General features: G+C 41.3%; 1 protein-coding gene across 4 annotated transcripts in view; it reads left to right on the top strand.

The window, feature by feature from the left end:
- The window catches only part of DENND10 (DENN domain containing 10), a 29,746-nt gene that overhangs the window by 451 nt on the left and 10,660 nt on the right, over nucleotides 1–18,635 (top strand). For 3 of the 4 annotated variants that reach the window (XM_027776566.1, XM_006160403.3, XM_006160404.3), the window contains exons 2-6: nucleotides 2,050–2,246; nucleotides 4,849–4,928; nucleotides 10,789–10,937; nucleotides 14,233–14,344; nucleotides 18,407–18,507. In XM_027776566.1, coding sequence (XP_027632367.1) covers nucleotides 2,050–2,246; nucleotides 4,849–4,928; nucleotides 10,789–10,937; nucleotides 14,233–14,344; nucleotides 18,407–18,507 — 639 coding nt within the window. Of the gene's footprint in view, nucleotides 1–2,029; nucleotides 2,247–4,848; nucleotides 4,929–10,788; nucleotides 10,938–14,232; nucleotides 14,345–18,406; nucleotides 18,508–18,635 lie in introns of all 4 variants that reach the window. The other variant, XM_014592367.2, reaches the window with a different exon arrangement.

Genomic DNA, 18,635 nt, shown 5'->3' with positions numbered 1-18,635 from the left:
CAGGGAGGGCAGGGCCGAGTTCTGCGGAACCCGGCTCGGGTGGTTGGCTCGGAGTGTGGGGAGCCTCGCATGGCTGCCTGGACCAGGTCGTGGGATCCAGCGCAGTTCGTGATCTGTGTGCTAACTATGTCGGGCCCGGGTGCTAAGCATTGTGCACGGATTATCTTCCTTTAAGTCTAACCAGAGGGTGACGTTCTGGTGACCACTTTAGAGAAGCAAATGGAGGCGCAGGATCTTGTGCACGGACACACGTTAGGAATCGGCAGAGCCGGGACTAAAACCCTGGCAGTGTAGCCCCGGAGCCCCACACCTACAAGTGAAGAACGGCTGCATCATATGATCGAGCTCCTGCTGAGAGCAGGCGTTTTTTGCAGTCTCATGTGGTGGGATCCGATTAGTTCTGAGAATTTATGTGTGGGGAAGTTAGCTTCGACATCTTTGAGTAGCCCAAAACGTGTGAGTAAGCCCTAAGCAGTGTTTCAGGATTGGATGTTTCAAGAAATCGTTCATCCGAAAAGTGACCAGGTTGCTTGAATGAACGTATGTCGATTCCCTTGGAAAATATTCATTCTCCTGAGATTTTTACACCTCTAAACACTCTCTCAATTCTGCACAGTGCACAAGAACATTGTTTAGGTTTAGCAAAACTGAAGAAATGTGCTGGTTATTTTTCTGTCTCAAAGTAGGGCTTTGAAAACACTGGAAACGGCTTTCTGTATTCATTTCTAACGTGATTTAAAACTGCTTAAAAGCAAAATTCAAGTACCTCATGTACTTCAGAATTAAGGCCTAGTTAACCTTTGACTTTATGGAGCAAAAGATGGCTTATGACCACATTTTCAATTGAGCAGGTGTCTTAGTTTTCCTAGTGACGTGAATTAAAAGGGATTTGCTTCAAAATAATGGGGGGTATTCCACCCCAGTATGAAAATAAGGAAGTTCAAGTGCTAAAGCTGATTTATGCATACAGGGAATTCATTGTATTCTTTTAATTTTTATGTATGTACTTGATGTTTTCCATAATAAAAAGGTTTTTTTGTTTGTTTTTAAAGAATAATTTATTTATTATTATTTTTCAATTTTGACAGAGACACAGCGTGGGCAAGCAACCCACTGGGTCCAGGACTTGAACCACAGTCGGCCATGTGGGAGTCCAGCACCATGTCACCTGCCAGCCCCATAAAAATAATTTTTTTAATCTATAGATTAAAAATTGGATTCTTACTGCTAAGTATGCAATTAACTTTCTCTAAAGTTTAGGGTCTTTTTGCCTGAGTTTTTATTAGCTAATTCTTTTTTGTAATTGAGGTGTTTATTTCGGTTATAAAACTACACATATACCTGAGTAACGTTTATTATTATTTAAATTTTTTTAGTTCCAAATTTGCAAAGTTGATATGTAACGTGATTTGAAAGAGATTTCACCATTTTCTTCATCTTCAGTTTTCTTTTGCTTAAATGCTGGAGGGTATGTGCGCTAGAGAGCAGAAGAGGAGAAAGCACCCCCCCCAGTGGGATGCGATCATGCCTCAATCCCTTCTTCATTTCTCCATTCAGTTGGGATTGGGGGCATGCATGCACACGCGCCTGGCATGTTTTACAAGCCACCAGGAATGGTATTCAAACCACTATGAGTTAGGTGGGATCAGCCCTCTTAAACCAGTAAGCTGTAGAGCTGTCCCTCCTATTTTGTTTTTAATAAACTCTATGTATTTATTAAAGGTTTTCCATGTAACTAAAAAACTTAATATACTTAGAAGTTTATGAGCATTTGTTGCTCATAGGGAGGAACTTTCCCAAATCTCTAAGGCTAAGCTTTCATTCATGACTTGTCATTAAAAGAGTTTTACTCAAGTGGCTTAAGTTCAAGATCATGGGAGCGAGGTTATTTGAGCAGTAGAGATAGGTGGGAATCGGGGCCTCAGGTGTCTGGGTTGCTTTTGTAAATGGGGTATTAAAACTGATTCCACTAAGAGCTTCTGAGTAACCAATCAATTCACTTCCTTGCTGCTGTTTGACATTCTCACAGTGACCATCTTTCCACCGTAGAAAAGGACACAAATGGAGAAGTTCTGTGGGTGTGGTGTTATCCTTCCACGACAGCTGCATTAAGGAATCTGCTGCTAAGAAAATGCTGCCTTACAGATGAAAACAAACTTCTCCATCCCTTTGTCTTTGGTCAGTACAGAAGAACATGGTTTTATATCACAACAGTTGAAGTTCCAGATTCTTCAGTTTTGAAAAAGGTATGACTGCATTAAAGTAAAAAATAAATAATAATTAATGATGTCAGGTGATTCAAATAACTTAATTCTAGACCATTCATACTACATTTTTGAAAATATTATTGTTTTCATTTTGGGAATGTCATTTTTCACATTTTACTCATTCATTCTATAAATATTTTTGGTGTTTATTATATCACAGCTCCTGTGATTTATATATTAGTGTGTATTAGAGCAATCCATTGTCTTTTCTTTTTTCTTTTATTCAGGTTATATTTGATGGAATAAGCATATAAAAATAGTTTCAAGGCATGACTGATTAAAAATGCAAAGAAATATTTTTCCACAATTAAAAATTATTCCTGGCTCCAGCAGATGGTGTAGTGGTTAAGGGCGCTGGACTCCCACATGGCAGACCATGGTTCGAGTCCTGGACCTGGTGGCTTGCTTTCTCATTTTCCCTCTCTCTCTCGCTCACTTTGGTCAAATTAAAACAAATAAAGTTAAATAAAATAATTAAAAAAAAACTATTCTAAAGGATATAATTATCCTTGGCATAGTTAAACATTTTTTTCATTTGCTTGTAGATGGTAAGGCTATAGTAAGAATTTAGAAACAATAATTAAGAGAACTCATATATTAGGTAGGCTTTTTTTTTTTGTATATTGTTTGATATTAACTGTGTCAACGTGACATGTGGGAAACCAGTACCTGGTTGTAGACTTTCTAATCCCCAGTCACTGACAGGGTTTTTCAAAGAAAGGAATAGTAGAAGGAAGTACCTGAACCTTTGCATGTACCCGGTTGGGGACTTCTTTTCCCTTTCTAGGGCTAATTTTATTTTTTAAATGATTTATTTAATTTTATTTATTCATTCATTATTTTAATTTGACCAGAGACAGACACAGAGAGGAAGAGAGGAAAAGTGAGAAACCGAGCCACCAGGTCTAAGACTGGAACCGTGGTCGGCCATGTGGGAGTGTTGAGTGCCTTAATCACCATGCCACCTGCTGGGCCCCAAGGCTAATTTTGTAGCCAATAATGAACTGTACAAATCATGATGGAAATACCAGTTTAAACTTAAGGAATGATGTCTAGAAACACAAGAAGCAACAATTTAGAAATTGTTATAGGTTTAAGTTGAAACAGAGGTTCATAATGAGGAATGTAAATTTGCGAGAAGATAGGTTTCAGTGTGTTACAAAATCTTTGCTTTATGTTCTGTAAGTTCTTGCCGAAAAGTCTTGATTTACCTTGAGTGGATTCATCTCATGTTTTGCATCACAGACTTTCAAGTTACAGCAGCATCACTGTCACATCTGTTGATTTCCAGATTTGAAAGATGGCAAGATTTAGAGATGGTTCTTATACCTCCAGATATGACTTATTAGGTCATGACATGTTTTCTATGTAAAAATGCATCATGACTTTCCCAACAACCCAATATTATGAATATATTTCTTCAGTGCTTTGCTTATTATAAAGTTCTACATTTGTTTCATTAATGGAAAAATTAAGTATAAGACTATGAGAAATTTGTATTTATAATAATAAAGGCATATATATAACAGTGCCTTTATATCACCCCACAGAGTGTTAATTATTTCAGGAACTATATGATTGTCACTGAGATGTGTTTTGGTGATTTTTATCCTTCTGTGATCTCATTAATGAAAAACAGTTACTAAATTGATAGGTCTGATTTAGCAATCCTAGCTAGTTCTGCTTTGATGAGATTAGGGGACATTAAAAAGAAACACGTTTTTGAGACCGGCAAATGGTGTAGTAGTTATGTCACTGGACTCCCACATAGTTGACCATGGTTTGAGTCCGGGACCTGTTGGCTTAAAACTCACACCAGGTGTGGGTGGGCCCAAAATCCTGAGAGGAGAATGGAGGAGAATGGATTGCAGTGTGGCCATCCCCCATTGGGGGGTGATTTTTCGCTTTCTGTCTCTCTCTGTCTTTCCAGCTTTCCAGTGAGCGCACAAACACAATAGCAAAAATCTCTCTTAAAAAAAAAAAAAAAGGTAAAAGACAAAGAAACTCACATTTTTTTTTTTGGGGGGAGAGATTTTCACTGTAGGGCGCGTGCACTCGCCAGACAGACAGAGAGAGACATAGAGACAGAAAGCGAGAAATCACCCCCCAGGGGGGATGGTCACGCCGCAATCCCTTCTCCTCCATTCTCCTCTCGGGATCTTGGGCACGCACGCACACGCGCCCAGCGTGAGTTTTAAGCCACCGGGTCCGGGACGTGAACCGCGGTCGACTACATGGGAGTCCAGCGACATAGCCATTACGCTAACTACTGGTTCCCAGAAACTCACATTTTTTACATTTGAGTAAAATATCTTTGTGTTTTTATAAAAACTTCCTAAAAGCATTGTGTTCTTATGTAAGAAATTAAATATATGTGTATATATGAGATACATACATGTACACACACGTACATGTACATACTTATAAAAGTGTAAAGAAGCAAGTGAGGACATTTTTACGTTGTGGTCTTTTCCATTTAACACTGGTATATCTAGTAAAAGAGGTTTGTTAGAATATAATAATAAAAATGAATTCTATGAAAGTGCCTTTAAAAAGTGTACTTTTTGTTTCTTTTGGACAGGTGACTCATTTTTCTATTGTTCTGACCGCCAAAGATTTTAACCCAGAGAAATATGCTGCCTTCACTAGGATATTGTGTAGGTCTGTATGAAAACGGTATTAAATACTAATATATAAAAATGGACATCTTACTCATTAGTTCCATAGCTGATTTCTTCACTGAGAAAGCAAATTTCAGCCCTTTTATCTCCCCAACTTAATTGTTAGTGGCCCTTCAGAGACTATTCTGTAAAGAGAGACATTCTCGTCTGCTTTGTTGATATTGCTCCTTTTATTAGGGAAAATGCTCTGGGGAAGGAGAAAGTTGCCAAGGCCAGAATTCAGACTACAATCAGCCGTATGGGATCCAGCTCTCTACGTACAGTGCTTAACTACTGTGCTGTGGGGCAGCTCAGGAAAGTATTTCTTAGCTGAATGCACTAGAAAATTCTGAAGAATTGGTTCATGATGATTCACATAAAGTCCTTTAGTTTCATCTCAGCTGTTGAAAAAGTTATCTAAAATATACCAGTCTAATTTCCTATTGTTAGGGACATGGACTTCTTTTTTTAAAGAATTATTTTATTTATCATTATTATTATTTTTCTTTAATTTGCTGTAAAGCACTCACCAGAGAGACAGAGTGAGAGTGAAAGGGAAAGTAAGCCAGCAAGTTACCAGGTCAGAACTCAACTGCAGTTACCTATGTGGGAGTTCAGCGCCCTAACCACATCACCTGTTGGCCCCAACGGCCCCAACATTGATTTTTTTTTTTTAAGGATTAAAAATTTTTGGAAGGAGGGACAAGCAGTTAGCATAATGGCTATGTCGCTGGACTCCCATGTAGTCAACCGTGGTTTGAGTCCCGGACCCGGTGGCTTAAACTCATGCCGGGCACGTGTGCGTGTGTGCCCAAGATCCTGAGAGGAGAATGGAGGAGAAGGGATTATGGCATGGCCATCCCCCCTGGGGGGTGATTTATCGCTTTCTGTCTCTCTGTCTCTGTCTGTCTGTCTGGTGAGCGCATGCGCCCTATAGCAAAAACCTCTCCAAAAAAAGAAAAAAAAAATTTAAAAAAAATTTATTTTTTGGAGGGGGACCAGTGGTTGGCATAATGGCTATGTCACTGGACCTCCATGTAGTCAACTACTGTTCGAGTCCTGGACCTGGTAGCTTAAACTCATGCCAGGCACGTGTGTGTGCCTGCCCAAGATCCCAAGAGGAGAATGGAGGAGAAGGGATTGCAGCATGGCCATCCCCCCTGGGGGGTGATTTCTTGCTTTCTGTCTCTTTGTCCCTGTCTCTCTGGTGAGCCCATGCACCCTATAGCAAAAACCTCTCAAAAAAAAAAAAATTGCAAGATCTTAGTTGTTTGGCCTTGATCCCCCATCCCTCTCACTCTCTCTTTTTTTTAATGCTAGGTATATATGTGTATGTGCATGTGCAAAAGAGAGCGAGGGAGAGAGAGAATCCACCAATTAGCATAGGCATGCTATAGTCTTTTTTCCCACAGTTCCCTATTCCATCAGGATCCTGGACATGTTTACATGGCTGGCATGTTTTTCAAGTTAATGGGGTATGGACTCAAACCCTAGTCTGCTACGTGGGATCTGGCTTCCTTCACACTTGCGTAACTACTACGCTATGGGGCCAGTCGCCTGTTTGTTTGTATGCTTTTTTTACTATTGCTGTTAAAAGTTAGAATTGTAGTTCTAGATGTTAATGCTTTACATTCAGCTCTTCCAAGAAGGTTTTCTGGAGGAGATGAAGAGAACTGTTTTTGTTTTTCTCCAAATAAACCTGATAAATGCTTGCCCTTTTATAATTTTTATGCATGCATGCATGCATGCATGCACATGCCAAAAATTAAAGCAACCAAAAAAACCGTAATGTAAGGATATCTCAGGACCAGCAGTTGGTGTAATGGCTATGTCGCTAGATTCCCATGTAGTCGACCATGGTTTGAGTCCCAGACCAGGGGGCTTAAACTCATGCTGGGCACGTGTGTGTGCATGCCCAAGATCTTGAGAGGAGGATGGAGGAGAAGGGATTGCGGCATGGCTATCCCCCCTGGAGGGTGATTTCTCACTTTCTGTCTCTCTGTCTTTCTGGTGAGCACATGTGCCCTATAGCAAAAACCTCTCAAAAAAAAAAAAGAAAAAAGTCCATCTCTTTATTACCTAAGGGTTTTATTTAGATTAGCTAAGTGATTTTACTATTTTGCGGCCAGCTCCCCTAAAAAAGCCTTTTTGCATCATCTGATAAATTCCTACTTCATGACTCACTGTGGAATATAAACAGTTGTTTGCTAATGTGGCACTGACACAAAGGGGGATTATTATTGCTAGAAGAGACGCTATCCAGGAGCCATAAACTAATAGCACTTACAGAGGTGTTTTTGAACAAACACTGAACTCCCACTTTATTTGAGTCAGGTTAGGTTAATAACTGAATTCTCTGAGAAATATTCAGGGATCCAGAAAGCAAGGTTGCTTCAGACTCTACTTCCTGCTCAGAGGACTTCTCAGCTTTTGCCGTACTGTGGCATCGTGACCCTCTAGATTTTCCTCTCCTGTCACAGTATGAGAGAAGTGAGGACCCAGAGCTGCTGCCAGCTCCCCTGCTCTTACCCCTTATTGCACTTACATGCTCACCTTACGCGTACATGCATATGCTTACGCACACACCCGTGCGGATGGCGAGGTTGGTGTGGAGTTGCTCCCTTCCATTTCTGGTGAGAGAAGCAGGCAGATGTGCTTTTTTTAGCAGGCTGCTACAGGGGCAGTGGGAGCCTAGTGGGAAGGCTTTCTTCCCTGTGTGGCATGCGGGTTAACTTCCAGAACCCCCTTCGTTTTCTAGTCCCTGTAGCTAGTGGCCCTGGTAGAGAACTAAGTTTTCATGCACACTTGGAATCCATTGTCCAGGCCAGATGTGACAGCCTTTGAGTGTCTATCTGAACAAGGTCCTCTGGAAAAACCACTGTGTGGTTTTCCTGTAGAGTGGCATTCCTATGGAATTCCTTCCTCTGTCCCGTCTCTTGCAGCCCAGGGTTTTATCTGGGAAGTTATCTTCCACTGATCCTCTGTTTCTCTTCTCCATTACTGTCTGTTGTTTCTTTATAATATTTATGGTGCTTTATATTTTTTGGTGGTAGTGGTAGTAATGTACCTAATTAAAAAAAAATAAAGAGGATCAGCTGGTGGTGTGATGGTTATGGCAACTGATCCCACATGGCTGACTGCACGGTTCAAGTCCTGGACCTGCAGCACAACGGGCACGTGTGTGCATGCGTGCCCAAAATCTAAAATAAAGAATGGAGGAGGAGGGAACCAACAGTTAGCATAATGGCTATGTCGCTGGACTCCCACGTAGTCGACCGTGGTTCGTGTCCCGGACCCGGTGGCTTAAAACTCACGCTGGGCGCGTGTGTGTGCATGCCCAAGATCCCGAGAGGAGAATGGAGGAGAAGGGATTGCAGTGTGACCATCCCCCCTGGGGAGTGATTTCTCACTTTCTGTCTCTGTCTCTCTCTATCTGGCGAGCGCACACGCCCTATAGTGAAAAATCTCTCCCCCCCCCAAAAAAAAAGAATGGAGGAGGAGAGATTGCAATGCGGCTCTCCCTTCTGTGGGGGCAATTCATCATTTCCTTCTCTCTTCTCTCTCTGGTGAGCACATGTGCCCTAAAACAAACAATACAAAACAAAACAAAAGAGTGAAAAAAGAACAGTGGAACAGAGTGTACAGTAAAAACTCTGTCCCTTGTTCCCCAGGCTCCAGTTCTACTTCCTGACCCCCACGCCACACACTTCTATGATCTCTCTCTTTTTTTTTTAATGATTATTTTATTTAACTTTACTTATTTTTGGTTAATTTGACCAGAGAGGGACAAAGCAAGAGAGAGGACAAGTGAGAAAGCAAGCTGCCAGGTCTGGGACTCAAACCATGGTTGGCCATGTGGGTGTCCAGTGCCCTTAACCACCATGCCACCTACCAGCTCCTGTAATCTCTTTCTTTACATTGTACCAGATATGTTTTCTCTCTGTTTGAGCAGGCCTGTGAGTTCACGGGTTTGAATACATTATACATCTATAAGAGCTTACCATATTCATTTTTCTTTACCTTTTTTGCTCAATTTGTAGATTAAAATAATAAGCAGTGATAGTTGACACAATTTGGTAAGCAGTGACACACTTGCTTTTTTCACTTAATTTATAGTAAATGACATTTTCAAGTAATCTGAAACATCAGGGTTTTTTGTTTTGTTTATTTTTTTTGTTTTTGGAGAGGTTTTTTTTTTTTTTAAAGGTTTTTGTGTGCGCTTGCCAGACAGAGAGACAGAGAGACAAAGCGAGAAATCACCTCCCGAGGCGATGGCCACGCTGCAATCCCTTCTCCTCCATTCTCCTCTCGGGATCGTGGGCACGCAAAATTATTTAACTTAATTAATTTATTTATTTATTTATTTATTTATTTATTTATTTATTTTTATTTGCTCAGAGAGGGACAAAACAAGAGAGAGAGAGTGGGAAAGCGAGAAAGCAAGCCGCCAAGTCCAGGACTTGAACTATGGTCGGCCATGTGAGCCGCCAGTGCTCTTAACCACCACATCACCTGCTGGCCCCTAAAACTTCATTTTTACTGTTGACTTTCTATCCCATTGGCTTCTGAAAGTCCCAAAGAGATCTAGTTATGTTTCTCAAGCAAAATTTAGTTCTCCTTGCTCACAGGAAGAGATTTCAAGGGGAAGAGACTAACTCCACATGTGAGCTATAAATGCAGCCAGTTTCCTGTCAGCATTTTCTGGAAGTTTTAATTTGATGATGAATGTCTCTAGTACACATTCATCTCTAAAAACCTAAGAGTTTTTATTTCTTAATTATCTAAATATAGCTGCCTTTGGGAACTCTGATAATAAGTATGGGTTCTACAGCTAATTACTGCTTGCTCTGTGAACAATGCATCAAACTCCTTTCTTGTCAAAGGCAATCCTAGCAATAAAACAAAGTTGTCTGACTAAGAACGCCAGTCGTGAATGTAAGACATAAAAAGAGATAAGTATATGATAGTCTTGAGAGTAATTGGTACTCTGAAAGTCCACAGTTTCTTTTCTTGCCTTAGTGACTAAAGCAAAGCAGGCTTCCCCAGATGTAAGGAGAGAGCTGACATCAAAGAATTGTTGAAGGTCTTTCAGAGCTTTTTTTTTTTTTTTTTTTTTGCCATAGGGCACATGTGCTCGCTAGAAAGACAGAGAGAGAGAGAGAGAGAGGGAAAGAAAAATCCCCCCACCCCTAACCCCGGGAGGATGATCACACCACAATCCCTTCTCCTTAATTCTTCTCTCAGCATTTTGGGCATGCACGCATATGCAGCTGGTGTGATTTTTCAAGCTGCCAGGTCCAGGACTTGAACTGTGATTGGCCATATGGGCGTCTAGTGCCTTAACCAATATGCCACCTGCTGGCTCCATTTTTCTTTTTAATATAGGTTTTTTGTTTTGTTTTGTTTTTGTTTTTTTGTTTGATTTGTTTTTAGGAGAGGTTTTTGCTATAGTGTGCATGTGCTCATCAGAAAGACAGAGACAGAGAGACAGAAAACGAGAGATCACACCCCCCAGGAGGAATGGCCACACCACAATCTCTTCTCCTCCATTCTCCTCTCAGGATCTTGGACACGCACACACACGCGCCCAGCGTGAGTTTAAGCCACCGGGTTCAAGGCTAGAACCACGGTTGACTACATGGGAGTCCAGAGACATGGCCATTACCCGAACCGCTGGTCCCATTTTAATATAGTTTTTAATTAAAGTAAAGGGTTACATGTTCTGAAGAGATTCAGGCATTCAGAAATGTTATTAGGACTTAGCTTTAGATTGTTTAGAAAGTATTCGTGCCTAGCTTTGGAGCATTTTCTCATGTAATTCGTGCCAAATAAAATGATTGCCTTTTGTCCTTTCTTTATAGAATATACCTGAAACATGGAAGTCCAGTGAAAATGATGGAGAGTTATATTGCAGTTCTCACAAAGGGGATATGCCAGAGTGAAGAAAATGGCTCTTTCCTTAGCAAGGACTTTGATGCCCGAAAGGCATACCTTGCAGGCTCCATCAAAGGTAAAAAAAAAAAAAAAAAAAGAAAGAAAGAAAGGAAACAAGAGACAGGCCCAGCCTGGTGGCCCTGTCAGTAAAGCCACATGACTGATGGTTGAGGGCTGATAGCAAATTTAGATCCCTGGGTCAGCCTGAAATTATGCTGGGCACATGCCTGAAATACTAACAAGACTATGTTGAGGGTGCTTCTCTCATGTACTTTCTATTATAAATTTATTTTTTAATCTTCTTTTTTTTTAAAGAATTTTTTAACTTGATTTTATTTTACTTATTTATTTTAATTTCACTAGAGACGGACAGAGTGAGAGAGAGAGAGAGGGAAAGCGAGAAAGCAAGCCGCCAGGTCTGAGACTTGAACCATGGTCAGCCATGTGGGAGTCCAGCACCCTTAACCACCATGCCTCCTGCCAGCCCCAATCTTTTTTTTTAATTGCTAGAAAGTACCTGTACTTACCAGAGACAGAGAGCAGGTGGAGAGAGAGAAAGCATCACAATAGGGTGTGGTCACAATTCAGGCTCTTCTCCATTTCTTCATTGTTGGGATTTAGAACATGCACATACACGCACCCTGTGTGTTTTGCAAGCCACTAAGGCTGGGATTCAAACTGCTGTCCACCATGTGGAATTCCTAAGCTATGGGGCTGTCCAACAAAATAAATTTGAAAAGAAGAAATGAAAATCCATTCCAGGGCCTAGCAGATGGTGTAATGGTTACATTGCTGAGCTCCCACATAGTCGACCATGGTTTGAGTCCTGGACCCAGCGGCTTAAAACACACAAGGTGCATGTGCATGTGTGCTTAAAATCTCGAGAGGAGAATGGAGGAAAAGGGATTGTGGTGTGGTCATCCCCTCCAGGGGGGTGATTTCTTGCTTTTTGTCTCTGGCAAGCATACACCTCCTGTAGCAAAAATCTCTCTTAAAAAAAAAAATTCCAGTAACAAACTCCTTAAGACAGGATGTTTTTTCATTAGCCTCTCTCATACGTTATTTTCATCTATGTAATATTTGTTTCCTTACAAGAGGACACTTTAACTCCTTTATTTCCTATTGGGCTTGAATGCTCTTAAAGGAAAAAAAATTTTTTTGTTTTAATTTTTTTTTTTAATAAATTAATCTATTATTATAGAAATGTTGTTTTGGGACTGGCAGGGGGTTTGCTGGGTAGTGGTGCTAGACTCCCACATGGCCAGCCATGGTTTGAGTCCCAGACCTGGAGGCTTGCTTTCTTACTTTCTCTCTCTCTTACTCTATCTCACTCTATCCTTCTCTGGTCAAATTAAAATAAATAAGTAAATGGATAAATAAAGTTAAATAGAATAATTCTTTAAAAAAGAAAAAAAGAAATGTTCTTTTGTCAGTAAGCTGAATTTTACGCCACAAGGTCTCCACTGACTTCCATAGTTTTTCTTTCCTTGCATCATAACAGCTTCCTCTTCCATCTGGAGAACTCAAGCCCCTGATCCAGGGTTCCCACTCCCAGCTGGATAACTTAGAATGCTAGGGATAGCCACAGACTTCAGGGTACCAGAGAGGGTAGAGAGGGCATCTTGAAGGCAAAGCTGCCCTTGGCTGTGTCTTCCCACACCCCCTGCCTGGTTTTGCTTCTTGAAAATTATTATTCATGATAGCACATGTACATGTATGAGAGAGAGAAGAGTAAGAAAGAGAAAGAAAGCATCCTTGACAGGATCTCGTTTAACCACCCCCTCTCCACCAGTCCTCTAACTCCTCCTAGGCTCACATGCTTGGCCTCCGTGTGTTGTTCCTGGATGACTGGGCCCTGGATTCAAACTGGTTGGCCTGTGAGTGCCAGTACTCCAGTTCACTACACTACCAACCCCACCACCAGGTTGGGCCTCTGCTTTTCATCTTACTGTCCCGTGTAGTTTCTTTTTGTCAGAGGGTTTGTGCATTTGCTGGAAACAGAGAGAGAGAAGGAGAAAGTACCTCCCAATGCAGCATGGTCACACTGAAATTTCTTTCTCCTCCATTTCTTCATCCCATCAGTATTTTGGGCCTTGCATGTACAGGTGCGTGGCATGTATTTCAAGTTGCTGGGACCAGGATTCGAACCATTGGTTGGTCATGTGGGATCCAGCACCCTTGACCATTAGGCTACGGGGTCAGCCCTATCCTATGGTTTCTCAGCATCCCTGATAAGGTGTTAGATGTTCATCAAGCTAGCTGCAAAGGACTAAATAGTGATGGGGTGAGGGGCTTAACGGAAGTGGGGTTAGTAGAGACTTTTTTTAAAATAAGGAAGTTATTTTGTTTGGTTTTGCTATGGGTGCATGTGCTCACTAAAGAAAGAAAGAAAGAGAGAGAGAGAACTCACCCTCTAGAGCAGATGGCCACACCACAATCCATTTTCCATTCATCTTTCAGGATTTTAGACATGTACACACATGCGCCTGGTGTGTTCTTCAAATTACTGAGTCTGGAACTTGAACTGTGCATTTGGCCGTGTGGGATCTATCCACCTTAACTTCGACATCCGCTGGCCCCAATTCAGGAAGTTTTTTTGATGCAAAAGGATGCTGGTTCCTCTTTGCATCATTTATTTCACTTTCTTGAGAGTCTGGCTTCATCTCTATAACCAGCATAGAGTCTCTGGGCACCAGGAGGGGTGGGGAGTGGGGACTGGATGTAGCGATTAACAAATGCTGGTCAGCAGATGTATGGATCTGTATACCCACCCAGGGCCAGCAGGTGGCGTGGTGGCGAAAGGGGCTGGACTCCCACATGGCCAACCGTGGTTCAAGTCCTGGACCTGGTGGCTTCCTTTCTCACTTCCCTCTTCTCTGATCAAATTGGAAAATAATAATTAATAAAATTAAAATAATTTTTTTTCCTTTTTTTTGAGAGAGGTTTTCACTATAGGGTGTGTGCGCTCACCAGACAGACAGAGACATAGAGACAGAAAGCGAGAAATCACCCCCCAGGGGGGATGGTCACGCCACAATCCCTTCTCCTCCATTCTCCTCTCGGTACCTTGGGCACGCACGCACATGTGCCCGGCATGAGTTTTAAGCCACCTGGTCGGGGACGTGAACCGCGGCCGACTACGTGGGAGTCCAGCAACATAGCCATTACACTAACTGCTGGTCCCAAGTTAAAATAATTCTTTAAAAAAATATCCATCCACCACATGAGGTGTTTCTGTGCTTACATTTGCCTAAATTTATTCTCTGTATTGAAACTAATTTTGCATTCATATGACAAAAATTCTTTCTGAGAGAAACTTTAAATCTTTACATAATATTTAATATAATGATATTATAATTTTTTTTTTTTAGACATTGTATCTCAATTTGGAATGGAAACTGTTATCTTACACACAGCACTGATGCTAAAGAAGAGAATTGTTGTCTATCACCCCAAAATAGAAGCTGTCCAGGAGTTTACCAGGTATCATCTCAAATTATTAAAAAGTGTAAACTTTGTTGGCTGACAGTTTGGGACATTAGATATTACCATGTGGTCTATTCTGTTACACATTTGGTATAAATAGAATATGTTAGGCTGAGTGTGAAATGTCATTTTGGTCTAATATTTCAATCCAGATCTAGTAGTTCAAGGTCACTGAGCTTGGATAGATTATTTTTTAACTTTAGAATTACAAAAATTTTAGAGCAGAGAGTTAGTGAACTTTTCCTTGCCAGAGTAAATATTTTAGGTTTGTGCACCACGTGGTGCCTTGTCCAAACTACTCAATTGCTTGGTAGCACAGAAGCAGTCCTAGACAACATGTATGTAAATGAATGAGTGTGGTTATGTTCAATAAAACTTTATTTGCAAAGATGGAGTTGGCCCATGGGCCTCAGTTTGCTGGCTCCTGTTTTAGGGAAGTTGTTTCCTCTGTTCATTTTTACCCAAGACTCTATTTTTGTACATACAGAATTTTTAGGGGTCGGGAATTGGTTACTAAAACTAACTCATTCTTAGATCCTTCTTTATTTTAAAAAAAGAATTATTTATTTTAGGACCAACAGGTGGTGTCATGGTTATGTCACTGAACTCCCATGTAGTTGACAGCTGTTTGAGTCCTAGACCCGGCAGCTTAAAACTCACACCAGGCACTTTGCATGCATGCCCCAAATCCCGAGAAGATACTGGAGAAGAAGGGATAAAAGCAAGGCCATTCCTCCTGGAGGGTGACTTCTCACTTGCTGTCTTTCTGTCTCTCTCTCTGTCTCTGCAGTGAGTGTATACACCCTATGGCAAAAATCTCTCTTAAAAATGACTTAATTCCACTTATTATTATTATTATTTTAAAAATTGACCAGAGAAAGACAGGGAGAGAGAGAGAAAGTGGGAATGTAAGCCACCAGGTCGAGGACTTGAACCACATATGTGGGAATCCAGCCCCTTAACCACCATACCAGCTACTTGACCCCTTAGAACCTTTTGTTCTAAATGTAAAAAAAAAAAAAAAAATTTAAATTACTTTATTTAACTTTATTTATGTATTTATTTATTTTAATTTGACCAGAGAGAGAGAGTGAGAGCGAGAAAGGGTGGGGAAGTGAGAAAGCAAGCTGCCAGGTTCGGGGCTTGAACTGCAGTCGGCCATGTGGGAGTTAGGGCCATGTGCCTCTAACCACCATGCCATCTACTGGCCCCAGACCCTTAGATCCTTTTACTAGAAGTAAGGAGAATTACCATTGTGCCAGTTTATTGTATGCCAGGCATTATGTGAGACACCTCACATTTAATGCACTCATGATAAGAACCCTGCAAGGAAATAGTATCATCCTATTTAATGAATGAGAAAATTGAAGCTGGCAGAGGCTACGTGATAATATAAAGAAGAAAGGTTTTGTAGTCAGAAAGTCCTAGGTTAAGATCCTAGGAGGTGGGACCAGCAGTAAGCGTAATGGCTATGTCGCTGGACTCCCATGTAGTCAACTGTGGTTCGAGTCCTGGACCCGGTGGCTTAAATTCACACTGGGCACGTGTGCGTGCATGCTCAAGATCCCGAGAGGAGAATGGAGGAGAAGGGGTTGTGGCATGGCCATCTCCCCGGGGCGGGGGAGGGGGATGATTTCTCGCTTCCTATCTCTCTGTCTCTCTCTGTCTTTCTGGCGAACGCACATGCCCTATAGAAAATACCTCTCCAGAAAAAAAAAAGATTCTGGGAGGGAAGTTTATAGGCTCTGTGACCAACTAACAGATAACCTTGATTTCTTTCTCTTTCAAAAGAGAGTTATAATATATAATAATATACATATTATTACCATTTTTAAAATTAATTTTATTTATTTATTTTATTTATTTTGAATTTTCCAGAGAGAGGGGAAAAGTAAGAAAATAAGCCACTAGGTCTGGGACTTAAATTGTGGTCCACTCATATGGGAATCCAGTGCCTTAACCACCATACCAGCCTCAATATATGTATTATTAGCAATGTGCTTAGCATGCGCTTTGCTCACACTTTCTAAATGATGATTATTATGGTCATGCTTATCTCAGATTTAAAAAAAAATTATTTTATTTAATTTTATTTACTATTTTTGATTTGCTATGGAGCATGTGCTTTCACCAGAGAGAGAGAGAGAGAGACAGAGAAAGTAAGGAAACAAGCTGCCAGGTCCAGGACTTGAACCACAGTCGGCCCTGTGGGAGTCTAGCACCTTAACCACATGCCAACTGTTGGTCCAGTTGCCTCAGATCTTAAGCGAGAAGACCAGAATTTTTGCCCTATTCTTTCTAGGTCTAAAACTTTGTATTTTTCTTTTTTTTTTTTTTTTTTTTTTAAGATTTTTGCCATAGGGCATGTATACTCGCCATAGAGAGACAGAGACAATGAGAAGGTAAGTGAGAAACCACCCCCCTGAGGGAATGGCCATGGCAGGGATTTGGGACACACATGCACATGCACCTGGTGTGATTTTCAAGTTGCCAGGTCTAGGACTTGGACCATGGATAGCCATGTGGGAGTCCAGCATCATTTTTCTTTTTAAAGAATTATTTTATTTAACTTTATTTATTTATTTAAATGTGACAAGAGAGGGACAGAGGGAGTAAGCAAGAGAGAGAGAGAGAGAGGGAGAAAGTGAGAAAGCAAGCCACCAGGTCTGAGTCTAGAACCATGATCATCCCTGTGGGTGTCCAGCACCCTTAGCCACCAGGCCACCTGCTGGCCCCTAAAGTCTTTTATTTTTCTACCTCTTCACCTTTTCCTTCCACATTTGTGCTTAAACTGAGCATCCACAGCTTCTGAGATATTTAGCAGGGCACCAGGAGGTTCACAAAGCCTCAGATAAGTTCAGTGCATCTTCCTGCAATAGTTGTTTTACTGCAAATTTTTTTCTTTTTTTTGGGTAGAGATTTTTACCTTAGGGCATGTGTGCTGTGTGGGGAGAGGGAGACAGAGACGGTGACACGGAAAGTGAGAAATCACCCCAAGGGGAGATGGCCACACCACAATCCCTTCTCCTTTATTTTCCTTAAGCCATTAGGTCTGGGACTTTAACCACAGTTGGCCATGTGGGAGTCCAGTGACATAACCACTATGCCATCTGCTGGCCCCACTGGCCAAAATTTTTTGGGCCAAATCCCCATTTTTTTTTTTTTTTTTTGAGAGGTTTATGCTATAGGGGGCATGCACTTGCCAGAAAGACAGAAAGAGACAGAGGGATAGAAAGCGAGAAATAAGCCTCCAGGGGGGATGGCCACACCCGCATCCCTTATCACCCAGGATCTTGGGCAGGCATGCACACACACCTGGCGTGAGTTTAAGCCACCGGGTCCGGGACTCAAACCGCGGTCAACTACATGGGAGTCCAGCAACATAGCTATTACACTAACTGCTGGTCCCCCCAAAAAATTTTTAGAGGGAAAATCTGTTATATGAAAACAAACACAATGTGGTTTACACATTTGACTGAAATTTTAAATGTAAATGGGTGACTTCCAGAAAATTTCTTACTTGCAGGGGCCATTTGGGGTTTTAGGCCCAGAGTCACTTTCCATGGCAGTCTGCAGAGTGGGATGTTTGGAAGGAAACTGTAGAAGCATCACTAGGTGCCACCATGGAGAGCTTTGAAAATTCACCTTGAGGGGCTGGCAGGTGTATTGTGGTTAAAGTCGCTGGACTCCCATATGACTGACTGCGGTTTGATTCTCAGACCTGCCAGCTTGCTTGCTGACTCTCTCTTTCTCCGTCTTTCTCTGGTCAAATTAAAAAAAAAAAAAAGGTAATAAATAAAGTTAAATAAAATAATTATTTTTAAAAAAGAAAATTCACTTTAAGCTTTTTGAGCTGATAAGACCCTAAAACTGAAGTTTAATAAAACATTACATTGTTTTAATTTGAAGCCTGGAAGTGTTTGTCAGCATGTCTGGGGCCTGGTCTCACTTCTGCCCCGATTCTCTGATTTGCTCCTCAGGAAGGGGAGGAGAGACAGGTTGAGTCTTTAAGGTGTAGGCCAGCAATCATTTGAGTGCTTTCTTGTCTCATTTCCTCAGGACTCTGCCTGCCCTGGTATGGCATCGACAGGATTGGACCATCCTTCACTCTTATGTGCACCTCAACACTGATGAACTAGAAGCCTTGCAGCTGTGTACAGGTAGGCAAGAGGATCCCAGGAAGAAAATATTCTGCTTTAAGTAGGGTCTTTTTTTTTTTTTAAGAGTTTTTTTTTTTTTTTCCTATAGGGCGCATGCACTTGCCAGAAAGACAGACAGAGACAGAAGC

The sequence above is a fragment of the Tupaia chinensis genome, unplaced genomic scaffold, assembly GCF_000334495.1.
Source record: "Tupaia chinensis unplaced genomic scaffold, TupChi_1.0 Scaffold000683_1, whole genome shotgun sequence".
Taxonomy (NCBI): Eukaryota; Metazoa; Chordata; class Mammalia; order Scandentia; family Tupaiidae; genus Tupaia; species Tupaia belangeri.
Note: the sequence above shows the minus strand (reverse complement) of the source record. Positions and strands in the feature narration are given on the sequence as shown.